The sequence below is a fragment of the Sander vitreus genome, chromosome 17 (assembly GCF_031162955.1).
Source record: "Sander vitreus isolate 19-12246 chromosome 17, sanVit1, whole genome shotgun sequence".
Taxonomy (NCBI): domain Eukaryota; kingdom Metazoa; phylum Chordata; class Actinopteri; order Perciformes; family Percidae; genus Sander; species Sander vitreus.
In genome coordinates this window covers 25,697,838-25,716,541 of record NC_135871.1, presented here as the reverse complement: position 1 = coordinate 25,716,541, position 18,704 = coordinate 25,697,838, and the positions used below count along the sequence as shown (strand labels likewise).

Sequence of the window (18,704 nt, the reverse complement as noted above, 5' to 3'; positions counted from 1 at the left end):
ACTCTACTGCCATCCACATCTCATATCTTTTTGCAATATAATTGATGTTTAATTTGAGTGCATTATCTCTCTCTTTATTTGCGCTTCATGACAAAACAAATGTTGGTTCTGTGGTGTTTTAAGGTTACTGGAACAAATTATGTAAATTTCAAAAAATATACTATATGTTCAAACATTTTCAAGATCTCACACTGTTTACTTTAATAAGCGATGTGAGAATATGAAACTTTGGTCATGTTTACATGAAGAGTGTTATGTGTGCCCAGTTCATTCGGTCCTTACTGAATGTAGTCTTGCATTCAGTGTCTACAACAGCTAATTTGATATAAAATGAAAGGCTAAAATACAATTCAAAAGCCAAAGAATGGGCGATGAATGAAAACCTGGATGTTTAGAGGCTGATAAATATGGATCAGATGGCACCTCATAACACAAAATGGTGCAAAACAGTTGTCATAGGCACGGAGACTCAGGACTTAAATTGATCAATTGAAATCAAGCACACACCTCAAATTCAGACTCAAAATTAGATGTTTCTCAGAATTCACTCACTGTTATTTTCTGAAGACAGCGACGAGAAACCTTTCAAGTATTGACTTGGCATTCATGGTATCCAGAGTTGTTCCCCTGTACCAACTGCCAACAGTGTGCTTTTGCACAGAGTTCACATATGTTGACTTGGAGCTTTCAGAGCTGGATATTAAAGGCAACGCTACAGACTCCAACTGCATTACACGTTTTTTTTACAGATTTTGCAAATTTCAGCACCAAACATACGTATATATTTCTCATGTCTAGGGCTGTGTATTGTTCAAAAATGTTCAATACCGATACCAGTACCGATACCAAAACCATGACTTCGATACCAGTTCCTAAACGATTTTTCAATACCAATTTTCTAAAACAAAAATAAATTACAACATTACGGCACAAATCTTTTTATTTATTTTTCAGCTCCTACATGAGCCACATCTCTGTGCGTAACATAGAGTTTTCCCTGCGTGTCTCTACGATGTGTAATGCTAAGCAGCCAATCACAAACATTATTAGATCTTGGTAGAAGCATGCTGCATGCTTATTGGCTCACTGACGCTTATGAGATTTACTCTTTAGGTATTGATATTGGGTATTGAATGACGGTGCATTTTTCGATACTTGATACTAAGGAGGCAATTCGGTCGGTGCCTAAAAAGTATTGAATTCAGTACCCAGCCCTACTCATGTCCTTACAACAAGTTTAGTTTTATTTGGCTACTGGCTATTTTTACACTTGGCATGCCACTTGGCTACTTTTGCTTATGATTCACTTCTTTACTTTTTCACAGCTTCAGAGTCATTAGGGTTGTCCATGCCGTGTACACTTTCAAATACCAGCAAATAGGGGTGTGACGAGACACCCAGCTCACGAGACAAGACGAGACTTTAACATTATTTTACAGAAAACTACAATGAAGAAATAAGACTGGAAAAATAGTCCCTGTATTCAATCAAAAGTCCCAAAATGAAAACCGAGCACTGAAAGGTTTTGCCACAAACTCAGATAACTGGCTTCTCTCCTGTATAACGAACAGTTACACTGTTACTTATTCCATATATGGTGGAGAGTCTCTTCACTCAGAGAACCAAGGTTACAACATAACTAAGCGTTTTCTGGCAGAGACCGTTGAGACCTAATGTTTTTTACTTCAATTTGTCATTGTACAGTAGACAGAGCGAAATAAAGCTTATTTTACTATTATTTCACATTGATTACGTTCTAAAGCACAAATAAATTACCATCAAACACTCAACAGATGATTTTTGTGAAGACAGATGCTCTTTTATCCTCCTCTGCATTTTATTAATTGCAGCAATAAACAAGGAAGTAGGCTACTCTAGTATCAATTTATGACCATTATAGGACAAACGGAGAACATTTCTCTTTGTTTAATATCATTAAAAGTAAAGTTAGGTTTTGCTGTCGCTTCCCGACTCATTTTAACAGAGAAAGAGAGTGGTCTGCACGAGACAGCGCCACAGTGAACTGCACACTGCAGACGCATGTGTGTCTCGGCCAACAGAGAGAGAAAGAGAGAGAGAGAGAGAGAGAGAGAGAGAGAGAGAGAGAGAGGCGGTATCATTCTAACACTGGGTTTTACAGGTAGCTCTTTTCTTCCGCTATCGCTCTGTAAAAGTAAACTCGGAGTCAACTTTGGAGAACGGGCATGGGATCTTCTATGCTAAATTCAAGACTGCTGCTCTGCACTTATGTACTGATTTCGCGAGACACTTTTTACCTTGACGAGAAATGTTGTCATGTTTAATCTCACGAGATCTCGTGGGGACGAGATCTTGTCACACCTCTACTAGCAAATATTTCTTAAACGACAAATAGGTATGAGACATTTTTAATCCTTCATACATTTCTGAATGAATCAAGTTTAAACTCATGATCATCCTAATGTTTACGTGCATGGCTAAGGTATTGTAACAGATTATGTAGCATCGTGCAAACAACACAACAATGACCAAAAGGCAGATAATAGCAAAGTCCCATGAAAGAGAGACCAAAGTCAAACCTTCTGTGTAAGTTCTTTTAACAGGCAGGAATCCAATATCAAAGCAGTGAGGCCAAGTCTGATTAAATCTCGACTAAAAAAAGTAAAGACAGCTTAAGATCCTTCATTAATATAATCTCTCCAGGAGATGTCTCTGTTCTCGGAGATATTTGCCTCTCAGTGACAAAGGAAACATCCATTAACAGAGGCTGAAAGCTCCACCAGAAGTTTGCAGTGCCGTGTATAAGAAAAATTCAACTCATTTAAATAACTAAATCAAACATCAATGCTCATAAATGAAACTCAACTACAAGTATGAGCTGACCATAAACTTTTTCGTTGTTTAAACTGGCACTTGTATGTAAATTTAAAATGTAATATATACAAAATGAAACAGAAAACTGAATACGTTGTGTGTGTTCATCTACTGTCAGGTGCAAGGGTTAAAGTGTATGCACTCGCATCTATAAGTTAGATAAAGTTGCAGTAGGTAAGACTTATAAAACTAACTTTCTGTCATATTTGCTGAAACTGACCCTATGTTCCATTAGAACTACATGAAGCAGGTCATTAAAAAACAATCCGGCTCTTCTGGCTCCACCTACAGCCTGTAGTGAGATTTGCAAAAATCCACAGCTCCCTGATCAGATGCACCAATCAGGGCCAGGGGGGGATGTCTAACTGCTCATGCACACACATCCATTCTCCCTTGTGGGGGGAGGGGCTTAGGAGACCATTTTTGGCTTTAGCGGAAAGGGGGGAGGGACTGAGAAGTTGTCGATGTTCACATTTTTTGGCTAAGTCCTGGATCTTCACAATCCTACCTACAGCACCTTTAAAAAGCAGGTAAATGTGTGTTTTGTTACATGCAGCGTTACCAGTCTAATGCATTATTTATCCAGCAGTGTCTAATTATAGTCAAAACACAGTTTACACAAGGCTGCTATCAGGCCTAATAAATGGTGATTAGGCTCCATAAATCTTAGACATTCACTTGGCATTCTTATTGTGAGACCACTGAGGTTTCAAGGAAGGACTGCAGCGGTCAGTGGTCAGTGGTTTCTTGTTTCCTGTACATTCTGTCACAATTTTAAACCGTCTGTTCCTTCTGTTCTGTGTTTCACAGAGGTGTGTCACAGTCCGCTGGTATCCAATCTACTGCCATCGTCCTTCAGAAGCTCCTCACAGTTGTCGGGCAGCCATGGGCCAGGCTTTGCTAAGCTGAACCGGAGAGAAGGTGAGTAAGGGTAACTATTGCAAACCATCATCGTGGGTGGCTGATGTTTTTTGGTTAATAAGTATGTGTGGTTAGTAGGGGCATTGAAATGAATCACTGCATCGATGCATCACGGACGACACTCAGTGATGGGAATAGCGGCGTTCTAAATAACGGCGTTACTTTTTTTCAGTAACGAGTAATCTAATTGATTACTCTTCCCATCTTAATAACGCCGTTACCGTTACTGCCAAAAAATGCGGCGCGTTACTATATTTGAAGCTGTTTTTTTCATCAGACCAACTAGATCTCTGAGTCTGAGACGAGAGGCAAATACTTTTTTTTACTGTTCTTCCTTGGTTAGTGGGCAGTGCACGACACAAGCGCATAAATGCTGACGATTGGCTGAGGTTGAGTAAAATGTCATGGTTAGCCATTCAGAGGTAGAGTTGGGCGGGTGTTCGAAAGCACGCATAGTCAGACACACAACGAACAACACAAGCGAGTCAGTCAACGAGAGAGAGATGGGTATGGCGTTATGAAATCAAGGAGACGGTTAACTTTTCCTGCTACAGATTTTCCAGCGTGGTCAGAAAGAACAGGGGAGACACTTTGTTTCTCTCACTATGACTCTAGAGTCGGTACTCGCTCAAAAGCTAATGGCCGTCACTCTCTCACTTCTCCCTCGCACTATCACCTACTCCACACACACACACACACACACACACACACGACGGAGTATAAAGATCAGGCCACTTACTTTATTTGCACTACAAAGACTGTATATATTTGTTATTTATTTTTGGTATAGTGCTTAACAAGCATCATTTAATTTTGCCCAGTTGTGGCCTGTTGAGGTGTTGTGTTATTTGTATCGATCCACTATATAAACATAATATCTACATACATGGCATTTGATTGGAGGCTAGTCTCACTTTGTCCCACAGCAACATTACAATAGTTTAGATTTGTGTACATTGTTTCTGTTAATAATGTATTGTATTAAGTGTCCATTTCATTATAATATTCAGATTTATCATAAACAATTGAACATGCACATGTATTTTAAGTTCCATTAAAGAGGGGTAGGTGGAGGTGGGGTCACATTTGAGCATTTAAAAATTTACTTGAAAGTAACGCAATAGTTACTTTCTGAAGTAACTAGTTACTTTCATAATTTGTAACTGAATAACTAATTTAGTTACTTTTTGGAAGAAGTAACTAGTAACTGACGATACTGCATCGATGCAGTGACAGACCATAATCAATTATAGCCTACTAATGTTGCTTGTTGATTTTCCGGTTGCTGCTTATTTTGTTTTTGTTCTCTGCTGTGTTTAGACTCTGCTACATTCAGTAGTCTTTTTAAAGAGCAGATACAATAAAAAGGGGATTTCATATATGTCTGACTGCTTGAATTTGTCAATGAAAACCATGTGTAGTAATATATAATAATATCGTGATGTTGACTCGAATTGACAGGATTATCGTAATCGAACTGAATCGTGAGACCAGTGAAGATTCACACCCCTAGTGGTTAGCATGTTCACTATGGTGGGGGGGCTCTCTTCATACTGTTGGACTGAGAAATGTTGATCTGTTTGTTTGGTTTCAAGTCAGACCAAAATCCACCAGGGGAAGTCTACTCATGTGGTGTGGCCAAAAGCAGAAGGGGACAGGAAATAGCGAGTGTAGGATTGTTAACACGAACTGCAGGGGCTAGCAAGGCTAGCAGGCTAACAACAGCAGCCCACTGCTCTTCTCTACTGGCTTTATTATTTTGCCATGCAGTTAAAAAACTAAAATATATAAACAAACAATATTTCCTGTATGGGAGCTCCCATGTGTCAGCTGGATGTGTCCGGTACAGGTGGTTAGCCATTAGCAGGCAATAATCCAAATGAATGTCAGGGTTGCGTTTCTGTGTTTGTTGTGGAGTCATTTTCCCCCTCAAAAAGATGCGTCTGTGTGTTAATTTTTTTCTGTTGCATAACTTACAGATGGTCTCTTCCAGATTTACCTTCATATTTATGGAATATAGATGTACACTTCACTGGTGCAGACTGAGGTTGTGCACATGCATAAAACACACCTCAGTGGTAGTTTTGTTTTAATAGAATATAGCCTACTGAAGTTGAGGTTTTTCTAAATTAAGGTAAATTAACGATTAGTAGGCCATTATAATAGTTGATGTTACTGTTCATAAGAAACATCAGGCGTTCCCTCAGGCCTGTGACATGTCCACTCGGCCACAGTGTGATCTTTCAACTGTTCCATCTCTACCTCAGCTATACTCCCCATATTCACATATAAAATTTAGCAGTTTATCATCAATAAATTATTGGTGCAATCTTGTCCTCTTTTCTTCTCAGTATTTTTTCATTTATTTTTTACCGTCAGTGTTTTCACCGGTTGGGCAGATAAAATAAGCTGTGAAAGGAAGCTCCCCTCTGTTTCTGTTCGGATGTGTTGCAACAGCACTGCTCACCTAATGATTCACTTCACTGCAGGACACACCGCACACAACATCAAAGACAAGGCTCAGTTGGATTCACACAAACTGACGGACGCCTCATTGGGTGAATGATGGACAAACAGACAGACAGATAAAGCCCAAGACAGAACAGTGGTCATTGCCTCCTTTCTGCTCTGTTTTCAGGTACTTACATTGCAGCTGTAAATCACACACTTTGCTAAAGGTTGGCTTTTGTCACCAGAAGAATTGACACAAAAGTGCTGATACAGGGGCTTTGAGAAAACACCTCTGTTTTGACGTTTTCTTTTAAAAAATGTTGGCTGACATACACTCCAGAGACGAGAATGCAACAGAAGCGCTATGATGTCTTTGTCTTCGAGGATCTGAATGATTTTCACCACCTGGGAGACTGCAGGAAGCACAGCCTGCGGGTTGCTATTTCTTTGGTGTGTTTGATGGCAAAAGCTGTGAGCAAACACACATGCTGTGTTCCTTCACTTCAGTCATCCTGCTCTGTCTGATCTGCGTTTGATCTGCATTAACAAGGATCTGATGCTTCTCAAGGAAGAACAGATGCTTTTGAATGGCAAATCATAAGTTAGTTTATCTGCACGGAAGAAAAAGAGGGAAACAAAGAGACAAAGAAGTAATGACACAAGTAGGAAACTGAAAGGAAGGACAGTGACATTTAAAAAAAAATCTTGCACAAACAAAGAAACTAAAGATGCTGGAAAATGAGAAATTCCACCGGATGTCTTTCATTTCGGCCGGATCTCCGTTACCTTCTGCTTTCTTTGTGTTGGCATTTTAAACTCCGGTGGATTTCTGAGGACTATGGTTAACCTTTTCTCAGATCTCTGCAGGGTAAATCCAGACAGCTAGCTAGACTATCTGTCCAATCTGAGTTTTCTGTTGCACGACTAAAACAACCTTTGAACGTACACGTTCCACCAAAACAAGTTCCTTCCCGAGGCTATTTTGCAGATGCACCATTGCTCCGTCTGGTGCTTAGGGCCGCCCAAGGCGATTGTGATTGGTTTAAAAAAAATGCCAATAAACCAGAGCACGTTTTTCTCTCATCGGTCTGGCAAGGCGAGACTATTTGAACTTTAACCAGGCAGGTTAGTAAAACAGTATTGACTCATGCATAGATTCCATTGTGTACACAGTCTCTTAAAAATGCATCTGATTTTACTGTATTTTTTACTATAGATATTATTAAATTGTGCATATTTTAAATGTGCATATATATATGATATTTAAAGCCAATCAAACTACACCAACTTCTCTGACACGTAATGAGCTTTGAGAGCGGCCACAGAGCTTTCACTTTCTGCGTCACAGTGGTGATGGTTTAGCTCCTTAGCTCTTGTAATTCCTTGTCAATGATTTCTTGCTAACAATAACACCTTGCAGGTTACAGTGCCTCATTGATTCTCTGCCAGAGATTTGAATTGAATTAGAGTAAAGAACTAAATTAGACTGATCAATAAATCAAATTCAGTTTTGAATGCAGCAACACATGCTAACAAAATGCATCGATGTGAAAATGAAAACTGCTTTAATTCCAGACGCCCAGCTGTTCCCTGTAGAAATCACTGGATAAATGAACACCCCCTGGTCGTTCTCGCCCCCTCCAGCTGCTGCTAACCCTCCTCATCCTCCAAAGTCATTCTCCGGGGAGCTGCATCATTCAGAGTTAATTTACCAGTAAAATGAGCAGAGACTCTTTGAGGAAACACACAGCCCTGTTTAAGACAATCACTCTGCTCTGTAGTAGTCTTGTTGCACTGTTAACCTTTGGATTAATCCATTAACAAACGTGGTAAAAAATGCAAAATTCTACTCGATCAATCATTGCTCATTGAAAGCTTGTAAAATACAACATACATCTTTTCCCCATTATGATAGATTTGTTTAAACAATTGGGAGGCTGTTTTTACTGCATTACTCAAGTAAAGTGTAACTGGAAACCCCCTATGTGTAGGATTCTAATCTTTTTATTTGTCTCTTAGTGTAAGTATGTGAAATAAACAGCTCTCCAGACCTGGGACACTAAGAGTGAATGGGCTTAAAGTGACACATAGACTGCACCAGGGTTGCCTGATTTTATTACTAAAACCTACTGCCATGAGGATAATGTGAGGAATGCTATAATTGCATAACAATTGTGATCATATTGCCTTTAAATTGAATTAAAACACCATTCATCAAAATTGCTGCCTCTGCTCCAGCACTTCATTATTTATTAAATGGCCAAACAGCATTCAAAATATTAAATCTAGTAATTCTGAGAAAATTGCAGGCTTTTCAGAGGGACATACATTAGATGAAACTACACAAAGCACTGAAAGCAAAGAATGATACTCTTTTGTACCAATAAAAAGTGCCACAACCTGTGCATTACAAATGTCTATGAAGTAAACAAATACTATCAAGCTTACTGTTGTAAATGTTGTTCTTATTGTCTATGAATATATACTTGATCGATCAAATCATTACTGATTAACAACTGCATGCAAAATGATATTTTTTCAAGCGCTTGAAAGTGAAAAGAGTTTAAAGAGTGTTATTCAAAGAAACTCTGTTGCTTGTGGTGAAGCGTGTTGCAGCATGGCTTTTTTATGCATCTTCTGCAACAGATGATATCCAGACATGAGATCCAACACATCTCAAAACAGCTTATATCTGTTCAAAATTTACCGAGGGCATTTCATCACATTACATTTTATTCCAGGCAGACAGATACTTGGGTACAGCTTTGTAATTGATTGCTATAGTAAGTCATCCTTATCTGGAAAAGCAAAGCCAGTGTGTTGCCACATGAAATTGGGGTCTGATTTATCTAATGAGCTTCCTGGAGGAAATTTTGAGACTTCTTAGGAGAAGATTCAAAAGCGTAAGCAAGCACAAAATGATTTTCCTTTCATTTTCTCTGAAGGGTTTTTTGCACAACCTCTAACTCTACTGATCCCAAGTCTCTAACTCTACTGATAGCAAGTGGCTCAATTGGCATAACGCCCAGACTCAAAAGTTTCCTTTTTCACATAACTTTCTTCACAGGGAACTGTAGTACAGAAGGAACTGTAGTGACAAAAGGATGACACTGATACGGTCTGTGGTTGTCATTATTAATTAGAGATTTGTCTTCAAAGTCACCCACAAGTGAGCAGACATATTTTTCAAATATGAAGAAAGTTCCTCTAATATAAGTGTAAATTATGGCCTGTTATGACTGATTGGTATTATAATAATACAAAAGTGTTTTAAGATGGACTTTTTCATATACTCTTTGTGAGGACCATTTCTGGAAAGTGGGAAACATTTTGTCCCTAACTTATGTCTTCTTAAGAGTTGGGTTAAGCTTTAGTGCTTAACTTTTTGATATTAATTAACAACCAGTGGCCCCCAATTTGGGTTGGAATCAGGGAAAGACAATTGTAAAATAGGCCAGGTACAGGAATGAATGAAGAATGCTGATCACCCTCAGGTAAGGGTCTAGGGAATGCACTAAGTCATAATAATAAACTATTTCTATAGCACTTTTCTTAACAAGGTTACAAAATGCTTTCCAGAAAAACAGCAGATAAAAACCAAAAACAACACAACCAACAACAATGAAGTAAAATACAAAAAAACAGAGGCATCATAAACTATTAAACACCTGAGAAAATAAATAAATCATGAAGTTCCTCATAAAGTAGAAGTACAAACGCATGCATATACAGTATAGGAAAATCAGTCCATATGGTGTTCTTGCAGCAAAATGTCACTTTGGTATGACTCAGCACACACACATACACACACCTCTTGGTATATTAATTATTTAATGTGATTTCATCTTATGGTCCTCTGCCTTGGTTCTCAGATTATATGAAGATATTCTATGAATTAACCATTTTAGTATAAGGCTGTTACCATAAATGTCTCGGCTGCAGCTTATTTTATGCACAACAGTCCTTAAAATACAGATTAAACTCTTTTGAGTGTTCCAGAATAAACATCAAAGAAATAAGTTGATAAAGCATTTGCACTCAGGGCTTTTAAACTATGGGGAAGTTTGTGTCTGAAATAAATTAGGTATGATTTGTCTTCTTAAAACAACTGAAAACTCTATTGCCTATGTCTGAACATTTGTTGTTGTTAATGCAGTGATACTATTCTAAGGATCCAGCCACGTAGATCTTTCCACATTTTATTCTCCTTTGATTTTCCAGCACTCTTAACTAACTTTCTTGCGAAAAATGTCTACTGTATTAATGCCATTATCAGTGTTTGTTCAGACTATTTCTCTACATACTTTTTTTATGTAGAGAAATAAAAGTCAGCACTTGCTTTGGTTGATACAAAGGTGTTTCTCTCTCCTTCCAGGAGCTGGAGGTTGGTCTCCTCTGAGTTCAGACAGATATCAGTGGTTGGAGGTTGACCTGGGTGGGCGTACACAAATCACTGCTGTTTCTACGCAGGGCCGCTACGGCAGCTCTGATTGGCTGACGGCCTACCTGCTGATGTTCAGCGACACAGGACACAACTGGAAACAGCATCGACAGGAAGACAGTATAGGGGTGAGTGCATTGTAATAAAACTATAATGACAGCTGTAAAAGGTAATGTAATAAACAGTTGTAGAACTGACTCATCAGTGTTCGGAGGAAAGTGAGTCTGCAACTATAGAGTTAAAACAGAACCAGCAGAGACAAAAGGCCTTTTTCACTGCAGAAGTTTTGACAAGTCACAGAAGGAAAAACATTAACATTGGATCCGTCGCATTCAAGTGTCCCAGTGAGCCATGACAGGCATCGTGAGTAAACAACGGCAGGTCGATGAAACCAAAACCAGACATCACTGATTTTATTTATTTAACCCTTAGAGAACTGACATTTTGCCGGCAGGAGATAATTGTTTACATGATGCTGTTTAAATTGATCTAAAATAAAAACCATAACAGCTAGAGCAGTCACTTTTTTGCAGCAGTAAGCTAAGGCTTTGATGTCATTACGTTACGTGACGTGTAGCGCAAAACCGTATTACACCGATTCTATTGTACGCTTTTACAGTTTTTTTCGATTATGTAAACGACAGTGGTCATAACTGAACCCACATGTGCAAAACTCCAACCACAGTCTGCATTACCAACCGTCACCTGAGCTAATCAGTTCACATCACCTGCAAAACTCATTCCTAACAACACAACTCTTCACACGTCTCAAAACAGGCTCAGTGCAGCGAAACACTTTGAACACTCCTCATTGAGACAGCACACACTGTCACTTGGAACACACTGATGGGCCCTATTTTAATGATCTAAGCGCACAGCGTGAAGCGCCTGGTGTAGGTGCTTTTAGGGTGTGTACGAATCCACTTTTGCTAGTTTAACGGCGGAAAAAGTGACTTAACAATAAATATTTTCACATGAAATTTTTTATTTTATAACATACCAGTTTTTTTTATGCGAACAAAAAGGAATGCAAATCAGCAGTTTGCTTCAATAGATATATATTTTTTATATTATCTGCAGTAATTTATGTAATTACTGGAAAAAAGTAACAAAGAATAGTGTGACCAATCCTGCCTCTCACCAGCATTAGGCCACGTTTTCATCATCACATTGGCTGTCCTCTCTTGCCATGCACCTGCATCATCTCTATGTAAATACAAATGAATGTGGTGTCTCATTATTTCCACCTCCATTACCTTGTGAAAAACAGTAAGTGTGCAGTTTTACAGGAGTAAAGCTAGTGTTTTTCACGTTTTTAATAGCTGTGTATGTAACCTCAGACATCTTATGGACGTATTGGTATCTGTGCACCATCAATGCACCAGGCTAAAATCCAATCTGTTTTAAAGGTGTGGTTAACAGTTTTGACAGCAGTGTGTTAGCATTTGAACAAAGGGCTTTAAATCCACAGTGTTGTGGTATTTGGGATAAGTGTGTAGAGTTTGGTTCACATGAACTGCTGCTGTGCAGACTGTAGTTAGAGTTTTGCACGTGTCTCCAGTTGTGCCCACTGTCGTTTAGCAATAAAAAAAAACTAAACACTCTGCTCATAAAAATGAGCAATCTCTCAGAAAACAAAAAAAAAAGTGCATACAGTAGTTCAAAAAACATGTTAACGAGTTCAACGAGTGTTAAGAAATATTTTACTAAAAGTGCCATATAAATGCAGTCCATTTAAAGAAGATAACTTTTAAACAGCTTCATTAAAAGAGCTGAAGCTACACCGGTGATGAACACCACCTTTCCAGGAGTGTGCTGTTCATTACCAGCCATCATTAGTCCCCCTTAGTTCCCTTTTGCTAAATGATGAGTTAGGGTTATCAGATGGGCCAACTAAACCCTGTGAACTATGAAAATATCGTGGACACAGCATTGCATTAGAGCAGCACAATTAATTGAAAACCCTCTGCCACTGTGGAGAATGCCTGGCCAAAAATGAATGCTGTATCTCAAGGAAACCTCTCCAGTTTATTAAAATTTCCCAAATCTATAAATTCCTTTTTAAAATGTTCACCGAGGGTCTCTCTCTTTCACTCACTGCTAATCACATTACACTTTAGTAGGTAGAGGCAGTCGAGCATTACCTCGAAGCTCCGCGTATAGAACAGAACATTCTCCCAATTACAGTGATGCTGTGACGAACAGCTTTAATTTAAAGTTGATGAGAGGTAAGACTCTCACAGCGAGGGTAAAACTAATGTCAGGCTAAGACTCCTTCAATGAAGGAACAGAAAAGCTTTTTGCGGCTTAAAAGCTTGTTGATTTCACACTCAGCATAAATCAGGATAAATCCACAGCATGTCTCAAAAGTCCTTCTAAAGCTCCACATATTAGTCAGCCTAGTTTAGTGTTGCTTTTGGGGAACAGAGTCGACTGCTGAGCTGCTTCATCAGTCACAATTCCCCCAGGACCTCCCTTTCATTTTAAGCTTTGGGGCCAGAGTTTGTGAGGCTGAGTAATGCTCTCCTGTTCTCTAATTTTCCTTCCTCTCGCATCTTCTCTCCTCTTTCTCTCTTCACATCCACTGCAAAGGTGTGAAAGAGCTGACGCTTTTAGGAATATGTACTCTGCTAATCAGGACATATAGCATTAACACCCCAAGTGTTAATGGAGGAAAAGGAAGTTGAAGTATATCGTAGATTTCCCTATAGGACAGCTGAAGATGCCATTCTGGTAATGAGCGTCATCATGTAAGTGCAAACATGGACTTTATGAGCTTATAGTGAGAAAAACTAGAAATTGTAGGTGAACATTAAAGTGGAGTACAACGTGAAGGTGTGGAGGTTGAATAATTCATGTGGGATGCATTTACTTTTAGTAAATTAGTTGCATGAACCATTTGTTTTCATTCCCTATTTGTTTCTTAAGGAAATGAGGTGAAAATGTCAAAGGTCCTGTAAACCTCTTTTCTCAATCGGAGCAATTGACGACCACAAGACTTTCTGCCAAAGTTAGAACAGTTGTGTTTACCGGCAATGCCATTTTAATCGTATTGGTTCAACTTAAAAAATATGAGTTCCTCGTCTGCCTCAAAAATGTGGGTTAAAAAAAAAAAATATATTCAACTAAGTTAGAAGGTATCAAGTTGAATCAACAACTAGTCCCAGAGACACAGTACAGTCAGATCTGCTTACCATTTACATGTTCTCTGTTTAAAGAGTCAATTCTTCATTTGACATGATGTATACAACTTACAGCTGCTGAGTCATGTATAATCTTATAAACAGATATGTGCATATAAATGCAGAATATGTAGGCGACGGGACAAGATTTTGGTATTGGAAGCATTCTGGTTTCTGTTTGTAGTCCGAATAGAATTGACGTTTGAGCAGTCTTCAGTTGCATGGACTATAAACAAAGACCGGAGCACGGAAAAGGAAGTCTTGGCCCAGAGAGCCGCTGGCTCGGAACCCCTGAAATATTGTCCGTTGCCCCCAGAGGCTAAATCACGGTCAGACCGACAGCCAATGGGTTCCGAGATTGGTTCAAACACAACATATACATATGTTAAAAGGGAAGTGTACATGGGACTGAATGCAATAGTTACCTGTATCTTATATGATGTTTTACAATGAGGAAAGACTTTTTGTACTATCCGTTTTTTTGTCTATTCTTTTCAAAGTTGTAGTAGGCGGGGCTCAGATAGAATAATATGTCACATATTACTGTGCACTGATCACAGTTTAGCAACATTTGAATCAATGCAGTGAATGTAACTGGCCTTTTGTAGTCCATGCTGAAGGTAAGCTGCTTTATCTGATGCTGGGAGGTTAAAATATCCATCAACAATGCATCTGAGTTTGTCTATTAGATAGTTTGAGTGAAGTACAATTGGGTTAAAATGATATTTCTCCTATTTTTATAGTATTTTTGTGACTTTTTGCCATTTGTGACTTTCTGACATCATCTCCGTTTTGCTCACAAATCCCATTTTACCAGAGCTTTTTGTGGGCTTTTTCCTTTCAGATTTTTTCAAACCATTTTACTTTCCTTCTTTCTGTCTGTAATGAAAGTCTCCGTTTGAAGGATTTCCTACCTCTACTTGGATCATATTTCAAAAAAATGCCTCAATGCCTCAACTAAATGAGAAGCTGTTCTCGACGTCCTCAGCATTTGTGGAGGTCAGCCCTCTGTTTTCTGTCAGGCTCGGCTGTTTTAGGCTATGTCCACACTTGGTTCACTCTTTTAAACTGCCAGCGTCTGTTTTACATTATAATCCTATAGAGTAAACCATGTTTTCAAAAAAGTCGTGAGCGTTTTTTTAAACGCCACCAGCGACTTTTTTTCTGCAGCTCATGCCGTCTTTTTGAAGTTAAAAAAAGTTCAACTTTTCTGAAAAAAACATCCTTCGTCAACATGTTTTTTGACAGACGACCAATGACATGCGGAGTACCCAGACCTGTCGTTTCCATAACAATACGAAAAAATTAAAACACGCACCACTAGATTGTTGAACAGTTTTTATCCAAAGGCCATCACTACACTGAACACTACCATGAAATCATCCAGCCTACTGGGATTGTGCAATAAATTGTATCCATTTATGTTTACAGAATATGTTGGCCGTGTACCTGCTGATAGTGTGAGTGTTGGTGTGTGCATGGAAGTGGAAATGTTATTCATATAGTTTTATTGTTCAATTTTTTTACTAAAACTGAGATCCGTCCGCACTTGGTGCAATGGAATTTCGTTGTGTTCTCTTACAATGACAATAAAAGTATTGTTTTTCTTACAAAAGACTATTTTACTTCGTTGTCATTGTCAAAAGAAGCAGAATACCTGAAAAGAAAAAGCAGAGGTTAATAAATGTGATTCTCCATGGACCAAGTGTTTACCAAGGCGTCTGAAACATAAGACTGCAGCTAATGCTTCTCAAATCTAATTTTCTACCTGATTGAGAATCCATTTACCAGGAACGTGGCCCTATCTCCACTTTATTCCCTTCATTAAGAGGAAAATCCAACGTTTCACTTCTCACAGAAGCCTTGGGGATTGCACTTCAACTTCAATAAAAAGATAAAAGAATGTGTTCACTTATTTAGCCGTAAGGTTAACTACAATAAACATCCAGAAGGAGAGATTTTAAAGTTAAATTTGTGGTGTATCAAAAGATGGACAGATGCATTGATGGAAAGCCAGAACATATGCTAATTTGCTGTTGTCAATGTTTTTTTTTTTCAGGCTTTTCCAGGTAACAGTAACGCAGACAGTGTGGTCCAGCACAAGCTCCAGCATCCAGTGATCGCCCGCTACGTCCGACTGATCCCCCTGGACTGGAACCCCAATGGTCGGATTGGACTCCGACTTGAGACCTATGGATGTCCTTACAGTCAGTTTGGGCTTTTCTTGTATCCTCCACTTAAAACCTTTTTTTGTTGTTCGTTTTTCAAACTTTCAGCATGTCAAACTTCAGGTGCAAATTAAAGATGCGCATATAAAAATGAATGCAAACACACCTTATATGTAGTATCCATAGGGCTACAATATTTAGATGGCACTAATTGGAGATGAGGAGCAGATGGGAAGCAGGCAGCAGATCAGGCTTGATTTAGAAATGAGCCACAGGAGTGATAAACAGCGGGAGCCTTTGGGTGGTTCTCATGTCGCTTATTTGATAGCTCCTCGGTCGAACCGGATATTCTTCTGTCCCATCCTCGGTGAAGGCCGTCTCATTTGATTTGATCTGATTTCCTGGCATCTCTGCCGTGCCTCCTCGGTGGGAGGGACTAAGACGCGAGGATGGGAGGCAAGTGGAGGAGTCGAGGAGGCAATTTAAGCGACATGAGAAGCACTGTATACGCCTGCAGGATAAGTGAGAACTCGGAAGAAAAAACAGAAATGGCATGGGAAGGGAAGAGGTGAGGGCAGATGAGGCAGGAGAGGACACAACAGCTCTGGCCATCATAATAATTGAAGGCCTCTTCCTTCCTTCTCTGCTGTTTGGCAGAGAACGTTTCATTATGCTACTAGATGGAGGCAGAAGTAATTTGTCTGTAAGAAGGAAAGCCAGTGTGAAAAGTTATACAGTGCTTCTTTGCCCCCACACAGGATTTCCACACACTTGTCATGCAAATCCATATATGTAGTTAAAGAAAAAAACCTGATCCAACCCTGTGGACAAAGGCAATGAAAAATGAGAAAACCACACACTGCATGGGTAAAAGAGGGACATTGAACCTTGTGACATTTGTAACCCAGACAAATATAAAATGAACTACGTAATATCAAAACATGAGGGACTAAAACAACTCAATGCATGAAACATTAAAAGTTTTTTTGTAACCCTGGTACAAGAATGAATTCTCTTTAATAGAGTGGTTGGTAAAGAAAGCAAGTTGGTCTAGTTTGATTTAATGGTTGTTCTCAGCTAGAATAAATGGACTTTGATTAGTTAATTTTGAGGATGCAGGCAACACTTCCTTGTTTCATCCAAAAGGTAAAGAGGAAGAGAAAAAAAAAGTTTGAGGCTTTGACTTTTGAATAATTTAGATTCGTGGTTTGTATTGTTTCCAGCATCACTGTCAGCAATAAAATACACCGGATGCTTAAATTGATGCATCTCAGCTGACATTTTTAATTTGATGCTTTGATAGCGATACTTCAGGCGGGAGATTTGTAGCACAGCAATGATAAGCAATCTTAGTTTATCAATTTCTTTAGAGTGATATGATCTATGGTCCATAATCTGCTTCTCATATGCAGACAGTTAAACAATTAGTTTTTTCTGTAAAGGACAACATTTTGTTTATGCCTTATCTCTCTACTTTCTTTTAGGAAAACCTACATTTAGTTCATGGCTCTGGACATATTAGAAAAAATGCAAAATGAACAGATGTTTTGTCATTCTTAATACACAACCCAGATAACACAGATGAAGACTAAACAATAATTTAAACATGAAAACATTTAAGTTAAAACTGTTTTTCAGAACTCCATTTAGTTTGTTAAACATGTTTTTATTGAAATAGTTATTACTGAATCATATAAGCATGAAAACAGGATCAGTTCAGTGAAGTCAAAGGAACAATTAAGGGTAGTCCCCTAGGATGGACCGTTTCTTGGTGCTGTTAAACTTCAGTGTACATTATTTATTGTTGTACACACAATAGAGAGACAGGCTTATATTGTTAATGATAATCAATGAGAGATCAGAATCATTTTAAAGAAGTGTAGTTTGTTCATCAGTTGAAGATGCAGAGAAATGATTTATGATGAAATCAGTTAGTTGGATTTCTGTCGTCTACAAACATTACGCTTCCAACTCCTCAGGAAAGAGACGGATAAGGAGAGATTTAAATAGATGTGGTTTGAGAAACAGCCCTGCAGCTCTTCAAGGAGAATCTAAAAAAATACCTTTGTCACATGTTGCATTACTGTTGGCTTATTTTGGTTTATCCATCTCCATTATTTACATTTATCTTCCGCTTCATTGAATGGAAATCTGTGTTGGTTTCAATTCTGCCAAAGAGTAATTTTTATAAGTATTGTACACAGGGTGCGATTTGTAAAAAAAGCAGAGGATGTTTTTTGATCATGCACAACAAAACAAAACATGCAAGAGTTAAATCCCCCTTGCAATACCATGGATATAGTGCCACACTTAAATATGCACTTCAATATTCGATGTAAAATACAGAGCTTTCAAGCAGGAGCGCGGAGTTCACGTCGCTGCAAAAACAAAATACTTTCACCTAGAAAACGCTTGTTCGTTCCTCAGGAATGTCTTAATCCAAACCACAATCTTTTTCCTAAACTTAACTGGTTGTTTTGGTGCCTAAACTTAATTGTCATCGCCGCACAACGCTAACTTTTTCTGGCTAAACTCCACTACATGGCCCCTGAAAGGACCATTATCTGGCGGTGCCTGTACCCGGCTCACAGTCACCTATTGGGGGCTAAACAACTGCTGCTGGTAGCCAGCATCCCGGAGCTCTGTAGCGGCTAAATACAACCATGTTACAGCGCTTTACTTAGTTTA

General features: G+C 38.8%; 1 protein-coding gene across 2 annotated transcripts in view; it reads left to right on the top strand.

Moving 5' to 3' along the window:
* LOC144532371 (contactin-associated protein-like 4) overlaps nt 1–18,704 on the top strand; it is a 78,133-nt gene that overhangs the window by 19,561 nt on the left and 39,868 nt on the right. The window contains exons 2-4 of one of the 2 annotated variants that reach the window (XM_078273088.1): nt 3,664–3,774; nt 10,601–10,794; nt 15,908–16,055. In XM_078273088.1, coding sequence (XP_078129214.1) covers nt 3,664–3,774; nt 10,601–10,794; nt 15,908–16,055 — 453 coding nt within the window. The other variant, XM_078273089.1, reaches the window with a different exon arrangement.